The following is a 23,369-nucleotide window of genomic DNA, read 5'->3' as shown; positions in this document are numbered from 1 at the left end:
GATCGAGGTGGACGGGTTTCACTCAGCTACAGAATGTTGACGGTGCCTGTGAGGAGTGTGTGTCGTCTGCTGTCGGTCGTGCTTCTTTAGCCTCTGTGTTAAGAAGACGATGTAAGGACGACGGGTTTTGTGGCATTGTGTCTTTACAGAGGCACTTTTAGTTTAGTGTGTGGCAAAGTATAGATTAGAGCTGTTTTCTGACACAAACTCCAGAAAATGTCCAGAAAATAGTGTCTTTCATATATGCAGAACGCAGAATATATATACAAATAAAGTTTATTATTATTATTCTATCTATGTAGCTCGTATGATGAAATGGACCAGATCGTGAGTATCTTTGTCGGCGATCTTTGTGCGTACCAAAACGTCACGTAAAACAAGCATCTTGTCTTGGACGTTCCATATATATTGACTATGGAGGCCTTGACATGCCAGATTTTGTGTAATTAAATAGTACAAATGTATATTGGCATCGTTACATCTACATTCAACTTGCTTTTCCTGCAGCTTTGCACAAAACCTGAGAGTGAAGCTCTGCAGCCTCCGCGCTCAGCATGCAAGCGGCTACAATCATCTTAAAGTCCTAATTCCAAACACAGTGGGTTTATCAGTGTGATGTAGCCTGGACAAAATGGCTCCAGAGTGTTTACAGTATCTTTTGAAGTCCTGTGTGTTTTAACCGAAGGGAACACCGATAAAGTGTGTTGACACTGTGACAGTAAGTGGGGACAAATACCAGATTGGCTTGAAACGGCCTCGAGCTGAAGTCAAACAACGTCTTTAAACAGAAAACTCCTTAATTCACCTTGTTTACATTCAGTGTTAAGTGCTGGAGTCCAAGTTTCTGCCGTCTCAGTCCGATTGTCAGCTAATGACACGGAAACAAAAGGCTGATGTTGGGCTCTGGCAGCGTCTCGCATTCCTGCGTCCAGCAGACAGATCGCCCCGTTCGCAGCCCGTGGCCACTGGACGCCAATCAATTTACACAGGGACGGGAACAGCGCTGCTAAATGGATTCTCTCCCCTGCACATCTATGTCATATCGGGGCTCGGCAGCGGGGAGTGCACGGTTACCGGGGTGTGAAGTGGTTTGGCCGGGGGGGCGCGGTGCAGATAAATAGGACAACCGGTGCTTCTAGCAACAGTGAGAGAGGGAAGCTTTCTGCACAATGACTTCTTGCTTTTTTCTCTCTCGTTGCTTTCAACAGGACAGACATGTTCCAGACAGCAGCAGCAGCTTAGGATGCTTTCATGGTTAAGACGATTTGAAGTGTTGGCTTAAGAGCGTAATGTTTGCAGCTTTCATGCCAGTTGCTAAACCCGACCTTAAAAGTCAACGTAACGAGGCAGAATTTGTCGTCTAAAGTCTCGTGTTTAAAAGATGCCACATTCACTTATATGCGTCCTATACGATGGCATGGTTATTTAGGAATACATCCACTAGAGGGCAGTGCACAGTCGAGAGTTTGTAACGTTAAGAAAGAGGCATAGTTGAAAACGGCGGTTGTCCAACTCCCTAAATCTCGCTTTAAAAAGATCTGTTGTCTTTATGGTCGTCTCTTGGACTATTAGCTACACTGCCCAACTCATGATTTCCGGTAGTACGTTACCGTTTCGTCCCCTCGTGCGTAAATATCGATAAAACGAACGCAGAGTACGGACAGCAGGCTCCGTGCACGTCTGTCTACGAGCACAAATGAGCCCCAATGCTGTTTTCATGTTATGTTTTGGCTTGCTGAGTGTATTGTAAAGGGATTCCAGACGCATGTTAATGGGGCGCGTCTTCATTGGCTCCGACTCCCCCAGACAGTCGGAGAAAACACACAAACACTAATCCAGGCTGACAAGATGCTGATCAGACGGGGGGGGGAGAGAGATGCCAGATACTTCAGATACAGTAGCTGTGCGAGTCCTGTCAAGCAGATGTGTGTGTGTGTGTGTGTGTGTGTGTGTGTGTGTGTGTGTGTGTGTGTGTGTGTGTGTGTGTGTGTGTGTGTGTGTGTGTGTGTGTGGATCTTACATAACCACAGCCAGACAGTCGCACACAGATAAGGGTTTGAGGTTTCTCTGGGCAACCCAATCCAACTTTTCTGCTTCCTGCTGTTGTCAGAATTGAAACTGACAAGTAACATTTTACAGCATTTATTATCTGACACTGTCGCCCACTGGAGATTATGCTGAGTCAGCAGGGGGTCCCAGACGTGCTCGGAATAAAAACGTCCTGTGACTTTGCTGTTTTACCGAAGCCGAATGAATAACTGTTCTTTTAAATTGACTTAACGTTAAAGGAGAAGTCGTTTCAGGGAATACGCTCATCTCTCGTCCTGCTGACTTCGAGGAAAAGAGCGATTATTAATAACAAACTAACAGCCAGGAAATGTGAACATAGCAATAAAAACATATGTGCAATATAATTATTTCCAAATTGAAATATAACTCAAAAAGTGAAATCCCTGCTTGGTTAGTAAGGTTATAGCCTGGTTGGTTTATCTGGAGAGATGCTGTCTTTAAATAACCTCTGCTGTAAGTATACAATCTGTAATTATCAGTAAATTAAAGCCCTGAAACCCCATTATTACGTCTGTCTGTTGAAACTAGAGACTCACTTCACCGCTACTTCACTTTAAATTCATCGCCTGTGATTTTGATACAAGCTAAAGATGCATTTTATCCCTTTAAATCAAGAGCTTGTGTTTTATAAAGTATCAGCCCAGGGAAACTAAACATCTCAGCAATACCTTCACTAAGACAGGAGGTTTGTGTACGTGAGTGGGAGCTCATGAGCCCCTGAGGAGTTAGAAACTCGTGGTTACATCCAGAGGAAAAGGTCATGAAAGGGGATCCCCTTACAGACAAAAGGAGTAACCTGTTTTCATGGGAACTGGAGCATTGTTTGTTTTTCTCATTGGGCCTGAAATACATTGTTAAACCACAACTTCCTCTTAATCCTAATTGTAAGTGATCCGGTTTGTATTGAAACAGAAAAAAAGGTTCCATGTCAGGGAGTTTTATTTAAAACAAAGTGTGCTTTCTAAACATCCACGGGCACCAATGACAACTTGTTTTTCATTGCTGGAAAAAAAAATAAAAGCCCCGTTCCCGTCTGTTTGGAGAACGTTGATCCAGGATTACAGCTCATCTGGGGCCATATCAGCGGCCACCGGCAGACATTTTAATACACGTACAAAAGAAGCAGGAGAGAATTAACTTCTCCACAGAGCAGATTGTCGACTTAAATGGGCCTGTCCTCCATTTATCAACACTGCGTTGTCATGGGAATGCTCGGCCGGGCCAAAAGGGAGCAGATGGCTGGAGAAATCGATGGCTGGGACTCAAACTAGCTGCTCTGCCGATTTGCTTCAGGCCCAGCGGGGGAGTGTTTGGACCTTCGCTCCGTTTGTTGCTTCAAAGGCAGTGTGTGTGTGTGTCATTGTGTGTGTGTGTGTGTGTGTGTGTGTGTGTGTGTGTGTGTGTGTCTTTGCAGCATAAGATCAGGGACAAAACATGCACAGGCCTGCTTCTCTCTCCACCGTTGTCTTCTGTCCTCTTCTTACACGTCAGAAATTCCCAGTAATGTAAAGAATGTGGCTGTTTGCAGAATTCAGCTTCACAGTGAAATGAACTGAAATAGGTTGTTTGCTAAGAAACACTTGTTTTCAGGCATTTTAGAAGAGACAGTTTATTTCTGACGCTGGCTTGGATGGAGATCGTGCTGTGTGGTTTAAAACGTATTGGTGTTACGGTGAAACTACGATTTCTCCACTCTTTCACAGGGTAATGTGCAGAAAGCTGAGGTCAGTGCTTCTTATTGTTAATTTTAGGAATGAGTCCAAAAACCCAGAAATAAGTTTCGCACTTCTGGTTTCGTTGTGCGGAAGTCAGAGTGTTTTTGATTCGATATTTAAAGAAATACTGCAGCAAAAGTAACATCAAGTAGCAGTGGAAGCTCCGGTGTTGGTCGGCCATCGCCATAGGAACCAGCCACTAAAAGGTTTGAGGCTTAGAATATAGATTAAATGCACATTGACTCCAGGTACAGAAAATGAAGCCAATGTGGACGTGCCTGAAACCTGCATTCTCTCAAATAACCAGCAGAGGGCGATCCCAGTTGCCTTGAATACGGTACGATGTTCATTTTTGTGAATTATTGTCCAGCTTAGCGTAAAAACAGACGATAAATTACAATATGCATGGGAACGAGGATATTAGCATTTGATTGACACTCAACAAACCAATGAATGACATCACAGTGGACACAGTTTTTATGCAAAAATACGTCCAGACAGATTTGACAAACAAACGAGAAACCCCTTACGCAACTTTATGTAACCCTGTCTCAAGTGCCCATCACTGTGTCAGCTTGTTTCTCTTCCCGGCTCTGTTTATAGTTCTACCCCGAAAAACGCCGTGGGGCTTTTATTTTGAAAACCGCTGCACAAATAAAGAATGGATCTCTTTGTTGTCCTTTCGCAGCCACTGCATCTATGTTAGTATTAATATCAATAAAGCCTCCGGCCCCTGAGAAAACAGTCCGTCAGACCGTCTGCCCTGGATGCTGCTTTCCAATATTACCCATAATCCACCGGGATGCATCTGTGCAGACCGGTCCAGTTGTCATGCTTAGAAGCAGCCAATCGGACGTCTTCTTATGTAATCCCTGACACACACACACACACGCACACACACACACACAATTAGACCATAGACTTGCCATTGTCCCTCTAGACAAATTTTGTCTTCATTCGTCCTTCAATCTTGCACACACACACACACACACACACACACACACACACACACACATAATTCGACCTGGCCGGCTGTAATATATTAAACATTCCTCCTCCCCGAGCCAACAACGTCTCCTGTTGTGCATTCCTCAGAAATTAGACCGGGCCGCCGCCGCCGCAGCAGATGGGAGCGACTGTAACCACTTCTGTTCCACTTATGTCATCACACACGCTGTATGTGAATTAATCGTGACGTATGAATCTGCGTGTGCTTGGGATGTTTGGTCGATGCTGTAAGGCAGCGGGCATGTGGAAACTAACACTTGAGTTTATTGCACTGAGGGGAGATTAAGGCAGTAAAACAGTTAAATAGATTTTTCGGGCCGCAGTGGATGTGAGGCCGGTTTTCCAGCGTGGCTCGCACTCCCTGTTCTGTTTGAATATGCTATTAACAGAAGCTCAGTTTTCACATCGATTATTTTCCTACTTCTACGACCCACGTGCCTTCGTAATGACTGAAGTTGTATCACACATGTGCTCATGACTAAGCCACTAAATTCTGTAAGATCCAAGAAAAAAGCTGATTGCCGAGGAGGTTGTGTTTTCATTGCCGTTTGTCTGTCTGTCACCAGTTTTAGGCAAAAACTACTGAATTGATTCTCTTGAAACTTAGTGGAAGGATGGGACACAGGCATTTTCACCAATTTCTCAAGAGCGTAATTAATGGAACTGGATGAACTGGCAGATTTCGGGGGCTGATATCTGTGAATGTGTGTAATCCGGTGCAGCTTGACCCTAAAGCAACTGTTGGGCCTTGGTGGAGGAGACAGAATTAAAAGAAGATGGAATGCTCTTACTGGTGGATTCTCTCTCACTGACTCAATTTAAATTTAAATTACTTGATGGTTGTTTTCTTGTGACAGTGCCAAGTTTGGCCTGAACAACTGTATTGTGCAACCTTTTATCTTTAGATAGGAAGTGTAGCGTCAGTTCCACCCTCATGCCCCTCAGCTGATAACGCTCTCTCCAACTGTAAAGTTGGTGCTAAAGTGGAGAGAGAGAGAGAGAGAGAGAGAGAGTCCATCTTGCAGTTGAAGTGACTCCCCCTCCAAACCATCACCCATCTCCCCTCCTGCCTCCTTTCTGCTTGTGTTTTCTTCTCCGTCTCTCGCTGTACAGTATTAACGCGCCCGTGGCAGAGAAAGCCAGGCGTGCTATTGTCTGATTGGGGGGGCGCAGTTGGGCGCGGACAACAGACGACCAATGAGAGGACCCCCCTGCTGAGACCTGGTGCTCTGTGGGGCATTCCTGCTCATTAGGAGGCTTTGTTGTTCATGTTGTGTGCGTGTGTGTGTGAGCTGCGTGATGAATCGACAGTGGCAGGTAAAATATGAGGGAGAAAATAAATATGCATGATTGTGAGGACGTCTTTGTGGCTGGAAACAAGTCGTCGGTTTGAGCACAGCAGGTGCAGCGAGTATCAAGGCCCCTTTCACTGTTTGAACTGTGGCTGCTGTGCGGCTCCACCTGAGGTCAGAGGTCATCTGCTGGTTGTCATCGTGTGGGCGTCAGAAAACAAGCTTTTCTTTCCCTTTTGGGACGCACACACCTACGAGCTCTTATCTGTCGCTCTTACCTCATTTCTCCCTCCTTGCCGTGTGCCAGCATGCTCCCATATTTGGACAAGAGTGAACGAAGTCTGGTTTTCTGTGCAGGAATTTCTCAGTTTGGCCTCTCAACTCTGGTAGTTGCAGCTAATGATTGGTTTGGCTGAGGAGTGCATCTTCCAGGGAAGAGAAAGAATGTGAGGAATAAGTAACGGCACATTTCTTCCCTAGAATTAGGAAGGTGAAGATTTCAAGCTGCAAAAATCCACTTTCACGCAAAGCGGGCCTGGTTTTATTCATTTTTAATGCGTCAGCCCGCGTTAGGATTCACGTTCCCACTTTTGGGTTATTTAGAGCAGGGAAAACAGTTGTCAAGCCTGAGGTCAGCGCGAAGGAATGTGGGCCGTCCCTTCCTCTGTTACACTGAAACCAGCCTGATAACCTGCACATTACAAGGACAATACGTTACCACATCAAGTGGAGCTGTTCTCTCTCCCCTCGACCGTTCGGCCCTGAGCTGCACAACCTCTGTTTTTGGTAGAGAGAGCAGCCATTGTGTCAGGAATGTGGGAGGGGCCGTGTTTATTATGGCGAGGACATTAACTCTGGCCTGAAAAGTCATTGAATTTTGTGGAAAATGCTTAGAAAAAGATTTTCTTTTCTCCGCCCTAAACTGTCCTAAGTGCGGTTTACACAGAAACACGTGAGCCTACGTGTCAATGCACATTAACACGCTGCAATTGTCTTGTTTTAATTGGTTCGATCGTCTGGGAACGAGCCGAGTGTCCCAAGGGACAAACACTACGACAAAACACCTTCTAGTTACTGTGTAACTGAGGCGTGTGTGATTGTTATTCATTCAGAAGGTTACCAGAAAGGTGCACCTTGGCACTTTCCAAGATTTTTCCACTGTCTTCACCAGTTTCCCAGGGAATAATTCATGGATCTTGATGGGGCAAAAAAATCGGATATATTTAAGGGACTGATATCTGAGTGTGTGAAATTTGGTGCAGATCCAAATGAAAATGCAGATCTAGCAGATTAAAATGTGATTTCTCAGGGGGACTCAACTGAGTGACACTCAGATGTATTTGATGCATTGTGGTCGACTTTCCATAAAAAAACAACAACAAACAAAGACATCAAGTCGCATCATGTCACCAGTGACCTCATGTCAGGGATGAAAGCTGAAGGTCGGATCATGCTCAAAGAAAGAACTGATGTGTGGTCCGACCATGTACGAGGGCAGACATTAGATTACAGAGGCCTGGGATGTGATAAAGAAAAACATATCATCATTATATTAAATTTTCTTCTACTTTGCTGTTATTTCACTGCACCTCAGAAACAGCTTCACCTCCTCTGATGATAGATTTCTCTGTTCCACTGGCATAAAGCTCCAAATTCTCCATCACATGTTTTCTATTATAGTTTGTGATGAAAATCAATTGAAACGCTGGATCGAATGAGAATGTGTTGTTTTATTTTTTAATAAAAAAGGCTTAAGCAGGAATAGCCCTCAATTTGTGACTGCTGATAAAAGTGATGAGGAGGAGGAGGATGAAGAGGCTCAGAAACAGAACTGAGAGCGAGCTCACTGAACCACCTCCACTTCTGCATTTGCTCTTCCGAGAAGGAAGTGGGAGCGTGTGGATTTTCAGCCGAGCGACTTCTCTCTACGCTCGATAACAAATGCTGAGAAATCTATGACTGATAATGGACGGATGGATGCATCATCCTTAATGACTAGATATCTGTGCACTATCTCTGTGGGGATATTGATGTAGAGCAGTTTGCAGTCATTTAGTTTAACTGCCAATGGTCTTCAAGATCAATTCAACTCATATGAAGCCTCTTCAACTTTGCTTTTGATACTTCAGCCTTATATATATATAATATATAATTATTATAATTCCGGGCTTATCCTTGCATGAATTCAAGTGCAGGAAAAAGGACAGGAAGTGTGACCCAGGCCTGATAACAGCGGGGCGACTATTTCTGAAAACGTCAACCAGGCAGCAGACAATGAGGTGTCTGTTCTGTTTCCTGTTGGTTGTTTTGTCAGAACGTGTCTGAATGTGTCAAAATGAACAGTTTTGTTCTGAGGACTCGGTGACGGACAAAGAAACCTTTACACTCACGATTCCTAGAATTAAACAAGAATGCAGCTCAGCATCAAACCATCAGAGGCCAGAAACTTCAGGAGTCAAGAAGCTGACTTGATAAATCTCATTCAGCTTTCATAGCAGACCCACTGAGTTTGTATGGCTGCTGCTCCACATCAGTCTTGGTTTGATAAAAACCTGATGAGGAATTTTGGCCTCTGAAAACTCACATCCTTCCTTTTTGTTTTCATCCATGTGAAGCCAAATAAGGCCAGTTTGCCACATCTGCTGAAACCCGAGGCCTCTGGGTAGCTGCTGCTCAGAGCCTCAGCATTTCACTCTGACTCCAAGAGAAAAAGAGGAGTGATGCTTGTGTGTTTGCTCCGACTTCATGTCCGTCTCTTACTATGAAACATATGACATCATCTGGTTTCTTTCCCTCCTCCTCTCCACTTTTTTCTCCATCTTTCCCCTGATTCTTTCTTTCACATGTTCGCTGTTATGTGTCTCAGTTGAGGGCAGACCTTGTGAACCTTTGCCCTGTGTGGAGAAAACCATTGACCCTTTTCCGCTCCTGACCACAGCTGCTGGGTTTCAACAACTGTTACTACGCACAATTAACTATTGTGCAAAGTCACACCTGCAAAAAGTCACTCTGACAAAGTTTTCTTCTGAGGAAAAGTGTATTTGTAAAATGTATTTTGTGCAAGTTGTATCATTTTCAGTAATATAAGCTATTGAGACTCAACGTGAGGCTCTGGCTCTGCTCACCATCTTCCTGTTTAGTGTTGCTTCCTCTTAATTTGGAAACAAGGGTCTGAAAAGGAAGTGAGACACGTTGGTTAACCTCAGACCAGTAGACCAACATAGGTTCAAAGCTGAGGGGAATGAAGAGAGCATGACCTTCAGATGTCCCCACTTAGAGTTGTGTGTATGTGTTGGTCTCATCTATGCAAACCCTGTTGAAAGCCCAGCATTCATCCCTTTAATAGTTTTTATCTGCAGACAAGATCCAGCGGCTTCTCCCTGGTCTGTATCCCACCACAGATTCCACACGATCAGCAGTTCAGAGGTCAAATATGTGACGAGAACACACACACAGAGCCAAGAACCAACAACCAAGCCGTGTGTGAGAAGTCCGGGGTTGGACGAGAGATGGTTTTTGGGTGTTTGTTCACACCGAGCATGTTTGGAGAGTTTGCTTTTCCTGATCACTTCAACCCTCATCTCCTTTATGTTTGTTTAATTCCACTAAATAATCTTCAAATCAATTTTCCCCTCTAAGTGAACACTACTGGTATGAAAACCGCATAAAAATGAAAGTCCCTGAACCTGAGAAAAGCTACTTTCGAGTCCTGGAAGCAGAGGCTACGTGACTTCTGCTGCCTGGCAGCAATTGTGGCCTCAAGTGGTATTTACAAGATCGTGGTTTATTGAATTCGCCGCAGTTTCCCCCCGAGAGTCCATCGAGTCAGCAGCTTTAAAGACGTCGTCATTGTCTGCGCCGTGTTGCAATGTAGTGGAGCAGCAGGACAAGTGGAGACATTAAATCTGTGTTGGACAATTTAGGCTGTAGCTGCTCAAATGAAATGAGCAAGTGTGTGTTTATATACTTGTGACCACAATTTTGGCTATTTCCTCTTTCCAAAGCTACTGTAAAGCCAATGGAAGTGAAAGTGGTTTTATTCTTGTTCAGTGCAAATAACTGAAGGTGCGATTGCCTCCTTTTTGACGGCCTCATCTCAAGGTTCAAATGAAACAGTGTGTGTGTTGGTCTGTGTGTGTGTGTATGTGGTGGGGGGGTTCTGTGTGTGTGTGTGTGTGTGTGATGTGGTGGGGGTTCTGTGTGTGTGTGTGTGTGTTCCTGTATTGGTTACTCAAAGCCGTAAACAGTGAGGCAGAGACTCTTGTTCTCAGTTGGCTGTTGATGTCTTTGGTGCATGACCACACAGGAATTTGTGTGCGTGTGTGTGTGTGTGTGTGTGTGTGTGTGTGTGTGTGTGTGTGTGTGTGTGTGTGTGTGTGTGTGTGTGTGTGTGTGTGTGTGTGGTGTGTGTGTGTGTGATTTCCATTTGGCTTGTGTCCAATCACAGTCTGCAAACACACCTCATCCGACTGTTTCTTTCACACTTTCTTCTGTCTTCAGATCCACTTTTAACACACAGTCGGATTCTCCAACCTCCCGATTGCACGTCCATCAGACGGCTGAATTGGAGGACAGGCGCCAATAGGGAGAAATGAAGGATGTGGGTGGCGAGGAATGTGTGAGCCGGGGGAGCAGTGACGTGGAGGAGGAGAAGAGCAGGAAATTAAGGAGAAGGAGGCAAAGGGTAGAAAAGAGGAATGAAAGGTGAGAGGAGTAAAGACTATGAGGGTCCTGTCCGCAAACACTGCAGGTCCATGAATCTAAACTGTGGGATATGTGGGACTCAATCACTTAATGGGAACTTCCAGGGAAGTGGAGGAGATGGGAAGAGGAGGAGGAGGAGGAGGTCGCTGGCTAAAAATGTAAAAAGGACAGTACATGCTGTCTCTTTCCATTTTGGGGAGAAAAAACAACTTTGTACATAGCTTTGATAGACGCATTGCACAAAGAGGAGAAACGTTCTTTGTGTTGACTCTCACAACAAAACAGAAAAACCCAAATTAAATGATTAATTCTCTCATGTGAGACTTTCGTGTGTTTAAACAGCAGCAAAACCACGATGTTATGTCACAGCTCTAAATCACACTCAGTTATCACGAATAGCACATTCAGCTCTTATCTTTCATGAGCTGGATCACACCTGTTTAAACTGCGTCATGCAAGTAGGTATTTAACTGTGCACACACACACACACACACACACACAGGAGGAACAGGAACAAAGGAAGTTCTGTGTGACTTTACACGTCCTGTAACAATGACTGTGGAGGCCACCAGAGCTGTGATTGACCCCCCCATAGCCTAACTATAGTTGATAGAGATGAGTAAGTTATATTTCTCCTTTGAAATGCAAAGATTGCTGCAGAGGTTGAAATTATACATATTTAAAGGTGCTATATGAGTTTTTGTTCATTTACTCTTAAGTTCAGCATTTAAACTTTTATAAACTTTTCCTAAGACTATTCCTTTGCTCGCCAAGAGCTCGCTGATGCTACTTGTTAGGACGGAAACGCTCATCCTGTGCCACGTTAAGTTGAACCCACACACAGCTGAACCAAACTGAACACCCCCAACCAACCACACACACACACACACACACACACACACACACACACACACACACACACACCTGTGCACCAGTTTGCACTTTGAGCCTCGCCGCCTCCATTGTGATCCCTTTGAAAACGTTCAGCCCAGTAGATGCTGCACAACTGGGACCAACATGGGAGGATGTGGTTTATTTGTAACCCACAGTCCCGCTGTTGGAGGGTTTCCCATGAGGCCGAGCGTGTGTGTGGGAGAGAGAGGAGGGGTTCATGGGAAAACAAATGCGACGAATCAAAGTGGATAAATGTTGGTGCGCTCGGAGGGAACGTGGTCACAAGCACAGAGGAGAGAAGTCATGTGTGTGAGGAAGATTATTAAAATCAATACTTTTACTTTAATATTTCAGGTCACTGCCTTTGGTTTAATGGATTAACGGAGATAACAACATGAACTGTAGTTTCCTCCAATGACAACAAACCCGTATCTTGTGATTCTGTCTCAAGCTGATACATGTTCTACTTCTTTATAAAGCTTTGACAAGTTTTATCAGGAAAGGACAATATTATGATCAGCCGGAGCGGACACACAAAAACAGTCGTGATAGTTTCTGTCGTTGACTCATTTCCTGCACGAGGACAAAGCTACAAGTAAAAACCAAACACCCAGCGACTGCGACACTTCAGTCCAAAGTCTTCAGTCCAAAATAGAAACTTGAGAAACACAAGAGTTTCAGTTAAACAGAAACACAGAGAAGACATTCAGTCCATCCAAGTCATCTGGGATCAGTCTCAAGGTCATGAGTGGGTTAGTGGGTGGGTGGGTGGGGGGGCAGCCAAGAAACACCCCTCACACACACACACACACACACACACACACACACACACACACACTGTCAAGAGCATTAGGCACAGACACAAAATAGAGGTTGATTTTTCTCTCGCAGCATGAAACCCTCAGCTCTGTGAACTCCAGTGAGTTTTAAAGGGACAAAGCAACAAGACAATAAATCTGTCGTCGTCATCTTGGCTGAATAACAATGGAATAAAAATCAATTAAGGGACTGTATGAAAAGTACTGGGTTGTAATGTGCAAGAAAATTGTCCTTTGTCATTAGTAACAGTTAAAAAGCAAAGTATGAAGAGTTTAAAATCATGTTATTCTTAATATATTATTCGAATAGTAATAATAACTTTCACAACAAAGTGAAACTGTCACTTTTCAAATCTTAAGCTAACAAAGGCTAAATTATAGCGTGATTATATAAAATAAAGCTTTTTTTAAACTTTGCTCCGATGCAAGATAAAGTTAAAAGTACAATAGCGGCCACTCGATCAAATCAGTAAACAAAGACCCTTTGTTTGATGTCCTGCAGCACAGGGCATCCTGGGAGTTGTAGTCTTCACCACCATCGCTGATGAAAACGTACCTGATGCAACTCAAGTGAAAATCATGTTCGACTGACTCACTAGCTAACACAGTGTGTGTTTCCTTCATTTACCCCAGAAGTTAAAGGAGAAGTGGATATGAAGTTTTGAACATTAACATTTTGGATAATGTGAGTCCACAAGTCAACAAAATGTAAAACATCTTTCTAATCGTATTTAGACATTTCAATGAGGAATTGTTACACGTTATATCTTTAAGGATGAAATGTGTAAGATTCAGTGCGATGAGAAAATCTAATCCCTGAAACTAGAGACAGGATTTCTGTGACCAGAACAGGACAAAGGCCGTTTAGACCTGTCATGCATACCATAGAAAAAACCCTCAGAATAGATCTGCACTCACTAGATATTTGGAATATTGACAGAACTCCCTTCATATTCAGAATGTGGGTACTTTCCTTCTTAATCTATGATAGAACTCATTTTGAAAACCTTTTATTCTTTAGTGTGTTGTGTCTCGGGCACACACACGTTCATGCAGTGCGACACACACTTGTGCTTGATGTGTGTGTGTGTGTGGGGGGCTTGCAGGGACTTACCATGTTGTCATGAATGTCTGCCCATGAAGAAACTGATCAGTTTAACAAGAAGGCCTCCCACCTCCTCAAGCTCAGGGCGGGGCTCTGTGTGTGTGTGTGGGTGCCTGCATGTGTGCGTGTGTGTGTAAGTGCGTGCATGTGTGTGTAAACGGTTATGTGTACATGTCATCAAGTGTGGCGTGGTCTGCACAAGAGGCGGAGACAAACAAAAGCAGGATGTGATACAGCAGGACTCCACTTCCTCACAGAGCTCCATTGAGCTCAGCAGCAGTGCAGGGAGCGCCACCTATTGGCGAGAACCCACCACAGCTGCGGCGTGCTGGTAAAATTCCATTCCATTATTTGATAAGATCCGAGGAGCCTTGTGAGTGTTTTCGGGAATTCCAGTCATGTGTGGAGAAACAAAAGGCAGGGGGCCTGCGGTGTGTCGGCTGTCGACTGGTAGAAGAGGGTCTTTTTTTCTGTTTTGTCTGTTGCATATGTTCCCTGAAGGCTGAGCTGGACCCCACCCATCTCAACACACACACTGCAGAGGCAACACACACACACACACACTGCAGAGGCAACACACAGCTTGAGGTGTGAGACCCTCTTGTGACTGAAAGGTCACGGGTTCAATCCACTTAACTTCAACCTGAAAGGCAAAAAAACAAACCTCTTCCTTTGCACGTAGGCGGCAGAAAAACTCTCAGAAGAAAAGTTCGACGGTGACGCTGCTCAAACGCCTCCTATAGAAGCTCAAATGTCCATTTGGGGTTTTAAGAGCTGCTGCTTGAAGACTTGAGAGCCAGAAGCCATTACAGGAGGAGACAGAGCATCAGTTTTCCCAGAGGGCCTCCACCGCTATCGGCCCCGGCTGCATGAATCCTGAAAGCAAATGTTTAATATATGTCTAAGAGGGTGATGTCATAGCGTCGGTTACATAATGACAGCCTGCTCGTCTGTATCACATGGAGGTATCTGTCTGGATGATGATATATCATTTGACAGGGGTGTACTTTCCTGGACTTAACTGGCTCTCTGGTTCGGTTTGTGTCTAGTTTCAGGAAACAAACTCGGCCAGGTTTTTCAGTGGAGTGTTTCCAAAGGGACGTTTGTACAGATTACAAACCGGATGTCTCATTGTCTGTGTTCACGACTCTTGGCACAACCATCAATAACATCCTGACAGATGTGCTTTCCCTTAAGGCGCTGTCCTGAAATTATTGAGGTTTTTGTTTTGCCTTAACTCCGCAGATGTATTTGAAAAAATCTGACAAGTGAAGGTTTTAAAGCCCGAAATCAATTCATTTCGATTGAATTTGTTGATTTTTGGTGCGGAAACGAATCGAATCTGTGTAAATAGTTTGAGCCGACCTGACAGTGTTGACCTTGGACGAAGCTGGAATGTCTAGAATCCAGAAAGCTGTGGTAGATTATTCGCTGTGTCACATCATTCACTGTTATTTAACTTCTGCCAGAGACATGTGACAGGAGGTGATGGTGCAAATATGTGTTTTTAATAAGCTGTGTGACTTTATTGTCTTATAACCAATATATACCTGCAATCTTGTCTGTCCACTGTATTTGTCCTGATGCTCGATAACGTTTCTCGAAGTTACAATCTGTACAACAATTGAACTTTGATAAAAACAGAAATGTCATTTAAAAGGAGGTGTTTTCTGTGTGTCAGCTTCAGGTACATTCAGCTCCAGAGCTAGAAACCCATCCCGACCCCTTCATACTCACACTGAGTCTCTGATTCTCTGAGGCTGCAGCACCATCTAGAGGCCAAGGCGGGCAACGTCACTGCCTTTGACGGCATGACACAATTCAACATGGCCGCTCCCATGCGGACGTGTTTTTGTGTATTCCTGCTTGTGTGAAGAAGCAGAAGAACCATGAGAGAATTCAGGTAAACAATCATAGAAATTAATAAATTTCAATAGATTCAAACTGCATAATGGAGCAAATTGCATCTGTGGCAAAGGCCTGCACATTAAATTTAAGATTTTTACTGGTTCTTTTCTCAAAAGTTAAGCGTCTTTATCTTTTGCATTCAGGACCTTAACTATTTAATCTCTCCAGATGCCATGGATGCCAAAGAAATGGTTCACTGTGCGCTGCAGATCGAGAAAATGACCTCGGACAGAAGCTACGGGAACATCTGGACCCTCCTTGGTGACCTCGATGAGTCGCAGGTCACGGCCGAGCAGCTGGAGGTGACGGACATCGTCAGGGTTCTCTATAGGCTGCTGAGAACCTGCTCGGACGACGGCGTGAGGAAGAAGGTCAAGAGCTTGTTGTCCAAGTGGAAAAGGCAATACAGCAAATGTAAAGGGGAGAGCCAGGAGGATGGAGGGGGGTCCAGGCAGGAGGAGGATCCCACCTGTGGTTCAGCACAGGCAGGTGATGGCGGAGGGAGTGTGAAGGTTGAGGCAGAGCAAGAAGCATCATCCACAGTGGAACAACACAACCTCCAGACTCCCACTTCCTCTGCATCCTCATCTGTGAGAGACAAATGTGCTCAGCTGCTCCTCGCCGCCCTGCACCCCGAGCCTCCTGATCAGGATGAGGCCGCACAGCTGGCCGGAGACATCGAGCGTCACGTCCACGAGCTCCACAAACACAGCGAGGTCAAATACAAAACCTGCGTGAGGAGCAAGGTAGCCAACCTGAGGAATCCTAAAAATGGCCACCTACGCCGGGGCCTCCTGAGCGGCTCCCTGACGCCCGAGGCCTTCGCCCGCATGTCGGCGAAGGAGATGGCGAGCGATGAGCTGCGGCAGCTCAGGGAGGAGTACTCGTCTCGGGGTGTGAGCGAGAGGCAGCTTCCTCAGGTGTTAGAGGGGACGCAGACGCAGAAGATTCGCTGCAAAAGGTGCGGGGGGTCGGACTGTAGTGTGACGCAGGTGTCCAGGGGTGCCCTGTTCCTGCCTGCGTGGGTGAGGCGTGGCGGCGCTGATGAGGATGCTATGACTTTTGTGACCTGCAGTGCGTGCGGGCAGCAGTGGTACCACAGCGGCTGGGTCTGTCTCTAAATCCAAGTCACGATGTTTGGATCCACGAAGGAGGCTACGTTTTCCTCTCCAGTTGTTTGTTAGTACGATTACGCAAATAATACTCAACTGATAAATCGTAATCTTGCTTAAAACAAGTATTTTCTCTTCCACGCTGAAACACAAGTTGTGAAGCATCATGCAGCATATACAAGAAGTTTTTTAGGATTTCTTTGCACGGCAGAAATAGGAAATGGTGAAAACCTTTAACTGGAGGCGTAAAAAAGCCAAGTCAGTGTTTATTGCAGCCGCAGATTGAAACCACAACTTTTCACGAGGCAGATCTCATCATCTTCTTCTTCTCGCTGAATCATTTCCTGTATCCTCCACTCGCTCTAATTGCCCGTCAGCGTGTCTCTCATTTACTTTTCCTGGCTTCCACATGTTTTTTTAAGAAAGAACCACTAACATTAACCTTTCTCCCTCGCTAATGCAAGCGTTTATTGATCTGTAGGAGAAAGAAAAGTATCCTGTTGCACTGATTTGTAAGCCACTCGGGCTGTGAATGCTGGGTAAATTCTTCCGCCGACAATATCCCATTCATTTGGAGCCAACTGGATTGTGCGGATGAGACATGTGACCTTAGAGAAGGAGCATGTGAGTCAGTAATCTGCCCCTCTGAGCCTCGGCCTCGGGGGTTGGATACCCGTGGTCCCGCTGTGTGTGGAGGCAGTCGACGTGGCGCTGAGACTCGCTGACACGTCAGCGTGACATCACGGCAAGGGGCCTGTGAGGCCGAGGGCCTGCAGTTTCAGAAAATGTCTCTTTTTTTTTAATAGAAATAAAGCTTTCCTCAGTCAAAGAGGATGTTTTTCACTTTCTCCCACAACCTCACTTGGTTTTTAACCACACATGTCATAGTGAAAATCCCCCTCTCTCGTGATTAGTTGCATGTTTTCAGATATGGCCGCTGCAGCCCCCTCGTCACTGAGATACAGTAGGAATGTGTGTGTGTGTGTGTGTGTGTGTGTGTGTGTGGTATCTGCAGCGCTGTGGCGTTTCTCTGTGTTGTGTCTCCTCTCAGATCCTCCCTATCTTTCTTTTGGTTGTTGTGTTGTGTGAAGGATTTCACCCCTTCTGTCACAGCGGTGTGTCAGATCAACGCAGTGCTGCTGTCTCCACCCTCCTCCACCTCACACAGACAGAGAGAGATAACCTAGGTGTAGGTAAGAAGATGGAGTTGTTAATGACTCAGGTAGTTATTTTTAATATGGGATTTTCATGCAGTTTGACACATGGTGAGAGGTTTTAAATATAAACCATTTTGAGTTCTAAATCCTAAGAATTATCACTCACCAGTATGTTCCATAGACGTGAAATGTCACCCGCCCTCAACAATTGTGTTTAACAAATTAATTCTAAATGTAATGCACATTCACAGCACTTTCATTATTCACTTATACTGCTGCTGGGACATTTAGGTTTGTAGCCCCTTGCCCAAGGACACTTAGGCGTGGGAACCAGGGACATGCACAGGTTTGGGTTTAAAGGCAGATGTAGTACTTTGTTACTCTTATCAAGCCAGTAAATAGTCTTTGTTCGCTTTATTTAGAAATCATAGTAAGCTGAGTAATTTCATTTTATCACTGTGCAGTCATCTGTGGACCCCTGGTATTTAGTGAGGGGCTCTTTGGAGGGTCCCCCAGGTTGAGAACCACTGCTTCAACCCACTGATCCTCATCTAGATTTAAATTAGATGTAAATGTTTGTTTTATGGATGTGCAGCAGAATAAAGGACAAAGCGTCTGCTTTCTTTTTTCTAAACGGATGACAGAAGTATGATACATTGCGGAGACATCCAGGAGAGCGCATGATGAGAGGAGGCGTGACACTCCCGGGTCATATGAGCGTCACCGGCGGCTGCGCGGGGCCACAGAGCAGCGGGGGCCACCACCTGAGCTCCGAGTCCCCGGCTGACAGCTGCACCCGGCCGGCATGGAAGAGGAGGCTCCACCGTGCTCACAGGTTGGTTCATTAAGAAGCTGAAACTTTAATCCTCAGTGGGGGGGAAATGCCTAGTGAGTGTGCAGCTGTTTCGCGCGCCCATTATCGGACAAGCAACTCGCCGCGTCGTGTCTTTACGCATTCCATTATGCACAAACTTTGATACGTACAGGATCCACTGCTGGAGCATGTAAGTGACATCGCGTGCTACTTCTGTGCTGATAAACAATTAGATTCTGTATTTCCGCCATCATGCTCCCTCCTGCTCTTTCCTCCAACTTGACTTGTGATCAAAACATGATCTGCGCACCGGTTCGGCTGCTCGTCCGGAAATGGATCTCGAAAAAATGAAGGATTTCTGCCACAAATATCACATCAACTCGGATCTGTGTCTTTATGTGGAAGTGAACATCAGTAAAATCCTGCTTCGAGTTGTCGTTCCCACGTGTTGTTGGAGTTATAAATCGAATCCATTGATAAGAAATGTGAAAACACTCAATCTGAGTCACCTGAAATCATCCCCTTCGTTTTGAACATAAAGTTATTGTATTTTTCAGTTTAGTGTAATCGTGTGTTGAGTTGTAAACTTTTTACAGTCTCCTCCTCCTCTGTTGAATGAAGCATATGACTCCTGTGTGTGTGTGTGTGTGTGTGTGACTGTGTGTGTGTGTGTGTGAGTGTGTCCACTCATGCTTCAACACTGCTTCTTAGATTTTCTCTTGTAAATGTTAAAGTGACAGCACCACAGTCTGTGTTTCCCAGGACAAAGTGGACATTTGTCTAGATTCTAGTTTTAAATATATCCCCTTTAGTCCACAGCAGAGTTCAACTCCTCACTTAAACCTAACTTTTTCTAACAAGCTGCAGATTTGCTCAGTTTAGACCTAATTGGCTGCAGACTGCACCAAACCTCCTGTTGTGTAATGTACAGGTAGTTGAAGAGAGGAAGTGATGAAACGTGGGTTCACATATGGAGCTTTATGTGAAACGTTCTATACAACGTCTTTTTCCTACTAGCTGGATAGTTACCAGCTTAAAGTGAAATAAAAAAAACAATGTAAAGGCAATGATGGAGCTGCAGAATTCATGAAACTTCACAGTGCTTCTGCAGGACTTGATTGATAATTTATAGAATTGGTTGGGTGCTGGAATTCAAAATAGTAACGCAAACTTTTTTACCTAGTACCCCTCAAAAAACTAAAGATAATTATTGTTTATTTTTTTCTCCGAACCCATTGTGACATCTTCAACTGGTGGTTTGGTTCAACCGATGGTTTAAGAGCTAGAACCAGCATATATAATTTGATGTTATAGTATTTGTGCTTTAAAAATGACAGGAACCGTTAATTAATCAATTAATTGCTTGTTAATTGTCACAACAACCGATACACGCACTCGGCCAATCAAGAGTGAGTGTCAGCTGTCAATCATTACGTTTCACCCTGATTTTATGGCATCAAATAACTAATTAAAACCAAACTAATGAGTAAAGTGAACAAACAATTGACTTGAACCAACACCAGGGGGATAAGAACCACCTCAAAAGACTGAAAACATGAGAAAGATTTATTTGACTTTTTAGTTTGGTCCATGTCCCATCCACTAACATGGAGGTGGCAATAATTGAGACGCTTTTGCCTCACTTTTTGTCTCTGGCTGGTTCCAGTGTATCTCAGACTGATACCATGACAGCAAGTGATGGACGGGTGCTCCATCATATTATCTTAACTGTGGCGGAGGCGCTGATCCTGTTCTCCCCCATTTAAACCTGCTCCCTAAGATTCCCCACCTACTTCTCCCAGCTTTATTGTGGGACGGAGGTGGAAGGATCGCAGCGAGTCTCCGTGTGTGTCACAGGATTATATTCACACTTAAAATCCTCATCAGTCACTTTCTAGAAGCTGAGCCTGTGAGTGGGAGCGAACTTTAATACTTTATCTCGTTCTCTTCACAGATTGTCTGACAGGATGAGCCACGTGCGGACATAACGGTGAGGAATCTTCCTTCTGGTGCTGATGACTCACGGGTCCTGTGATCAGTGTCCATGTGATGTGCTGTTCTCCACAGATCATTTCACGCACGACACGTTGCGCAGTGTAGGAAGTTCCTTTATTGCGTAGTGTAATTAGGGGGCAGTGGCTGTTTAATAGGATTAGCTTAGTCGACTGACTTTGGTCTGATCTCCAGTTCTCATGTGAGGAAACATGAAAGCTCTCAGTGGCACTGACCCACAGGAAGTGTGATGTTGATCAAGTCTGCGTATTAAATAGCTCTTACGTGTGTTTTCATTACAAACTAATCTGTCTGGTTTTCTTCTGATTATAACTTTATTCTGTAAAATGTCAAACAGCTTTATGTAATTTGTCATTGCTTGAAGTGATGTATTCATGGAGCTTGTTTAATTCTATCAAATATCCAAAACCCAAATATAGTCAGTTAATTATCATTGAATTAATTTGTTTAGTTAATTCTAATTATTGTTATTTGTATCTTAGTTAAATATCATATGGCAAAAGAAGCTTAAAATTGTAATTTATGAGGATTTGGAACCAGGCATCGATTTTCGGTTTTCTGATCAACTCTGTGGTTCATCTGTTGGTGTTGCAATGGCTTTATCCTGGTTATCTCCACCAGATGGCACTACAGTAAAGAGTTTTTATACCCCCCTTAGTGTAGCTTTCATACTATAGATTGTAAATAAAGATGGACGACATGACAGCTCTCCAAAAGTGAAGCCAAAGCGTCTGAAGCGCCCCCTGGTGGCTGGCTGCAGTGTGGTTAATAGATCCCGCCTCCTCCATGTTAGTGGATAGGAGATGGACCAGCTTGAATGTTCTAAATTGACGTTGTTGTTTTGCTCTTTGGTATTAAAAGTTTTCCTGCTCCTCAGGTGAAACCCCTTCCTTCATAGTTGGCGTCCTCAAACTTTCGTACAGACTAAAACTGGTCTGACTGCGACCATGACGTCCAAGTCAACTTTCCTGAAGGTGATCCTTCTGGGTGACGGCGGCGTCGGAAAGTCGTCCCTCATGAACCGCTACGTCACCAACAAGTTCGACTCGCACCTCTTCCACACCATCGGCGTGGAGTTCCTCAACAAGGAGCTGGAGGTGGACGGGCACAACATCACGCTGCAGATCTGGGACACGGCGGGTCAGGAGCGCTTCCGCAGCCTCCGCACGCCTTTCTACCGCGGCTCGGACTGCTGCCTGCTCACCTTCAGCATCGACGACCGACAGAGCTTCTGCAACCTGGCCAACTGGAAGAAGGAGTTCACTTACTACGCTGATGTCAAGGACCCTGACAACTTCCCCTTCGTGGTTCTGGGCAACAAACTGGACGTGCTCGAGCGCCAGGTGTCAGGGGAGGACGCGAGGCGGTGGTGCGGCGAGAATGGCGGACACCCGTACTTTGAGACAAGCGCCAAGGATGCTACAAACGTGGCGTCGGCCTTCGAGGAGGCGATACGTGGTATTCTGGCGTTGGACGACAGAGCTGATGACCTCATCCACACCAACACGGTGGACTTACAGAGAAAGACTCGCCCGAACCCCAGCTGCTGCTGAGCCGAGAGAAACGACCCAGCTCATGTGATGCTTGATGCAGTTTGTGGTTCGGCCAAAAGAGGAACTGGTGTTTGCTCAGCTGCGTCTGAACAGTCTGCGGTGTTCTTCTCACTTCAGCCTTTTTAAGACAGATTGGTACATTTCAAAGAACGGACGACATTCGGTGCCAATTTTCAGCATTTCCTTTTTACCATCAAGAGACCGAGAACCTTCGTGGACCAGCTCAAACTGTGGAGACGCGGTTATTACTTGATGAGAAGCAATAAAGAACAACAAATGCAATAAAAGCTCTAATATATCTTTGCAGATTTCATAGATTTATTTGTGGTTAGTAACAAACCTCAGTTACTAATGAATAATTGCTTGATATACCTCAGTAATAATCACTATGTATGTGTTGTACTTGCCACATTACACCAACCAGCTAGTAGCCAAAGAAGCTTCAGTAAAGTTGGGGTGAAAAAAGTGGGGTTTTTTGTTCATGCTGCAAATTAAGTTGAATCAAGTAAATCATGTTTTATAACAATTAATATTTTTCCTCCAGTATGACAGTAAATTACACTCTAGATTATAAATAGCTAATGCTGGCAAAAAATTACAATTACTACCAGTACAACACAATTAAATAGTGAAATTTTGCACTGAACAGTTTTGAAATATTATATCTTGACTGTTTGTATCTAAATATGTTTTAATTATCTTAATAGATCAGATTTGATGTTTTTAATCACTTGATCAACTTGTATTTGCTTGTTGGGTGAACGGTGCCACAGCAGAGATTGTCTTTTTAATACAGTTGTTGCTATAATGTTGTTTGGTTTTCTCCGAAATACGAAGCGTGTGTGTTGACCCTGAAGTTACTGGGACGCTGTGGCCTCTCTGGTCTGTATGAGCATCATTCCTTTGAGGCACATGACTCCCAGTCAGTGGCCAAGAATGAAATAGAGGGAAAATACGTGATATCCTTTTTTGAAAACCCTCTTTGTCCCATTTATCAAAAGTCAGAGAGAGATATTCCCCCTGTTTGTGGTTTCATAGTCACACTGGTTCAGACAATATCTCCATTTCCAATTTTAATGTGTGAACTAAATGAACATTATTTGGTCACAAGTATTATATTTTCTTTCCTTTAAATGAATGTGGGTCAGACCCTGCGATGTGTGAGTGAAGACACATGCAGGACTGTGGTTGTGAGCGCTGCTGTGG

At 44.6% G+C, this 23,369-nt stretch overlaps 1 protein-coding gene across 7 annotated transcripts in view; it reads left to right on the top strand.

Annotated features, from left to right (window-relative positions):
- LOC118103540 (ras-related protein Rab-9A) overlaps window positions 1–22,971 on the top strand; it is a 31,871-nt gene extending 8,900 nt beyond the window's left edge. Inside the window, exons 2-6 of one of the 7 annotated variants that reach the window (XR_007032459.1) lie at window positions 15,288–15,509; window positions 15,683–16,693; window positions 17,718–17,819; window positions 18,428–18,618; window positions 20,552–20,593. Coding sequence is in view for 5 of the 7 variants with exons in the window: in XM_047339148.1 (XP_047195104.1) it covers window positions 15,688–16,635 (948 nt within the window). In the remaining 2 variants the exon portion in view is untranslated. Of the gene's footprint in view, window positions 1–10,585; window positions 10,790–15,287; window positions 15,510–15,682; window positions 17,820–18,427; window positions 18,619–18,649; window positions 18,788–20,551; window positions 20,594–21,487 lie in introns of those variants that run through there. The other 6 variants (XR_007032460.1, XM_035150609.2, XM_035150610.2 and 3 more) reach the window with 6 other exon arrangements.
- The last annotated feature ends 398 nt before the right edge of the window (window positions 22,972–23,369 follow it).

This window comes from Hippoglossus stenolepis, chromosome 24 (genome assembly GCF_022539355.2).
Source record: "Hippoglossus stenolepis isolate QCI-W04-F060 chromosome 24, HSTE1.2, whole genome shotgun sequence".
NCBI classification, from domain to species: domain Eukaryota; kingdom Metazoa; phylum Chordata; class Actinopteri; order Pleuronectiformes; family Pleuronectidae; genus Hippoglossus; species Hippoglossus stenolepis.
The sequence above is the reverse complement of the archived record's forward strand: the minus strand, read 5'-3'. Positions and strand labels throughout refer to the sequence as shown.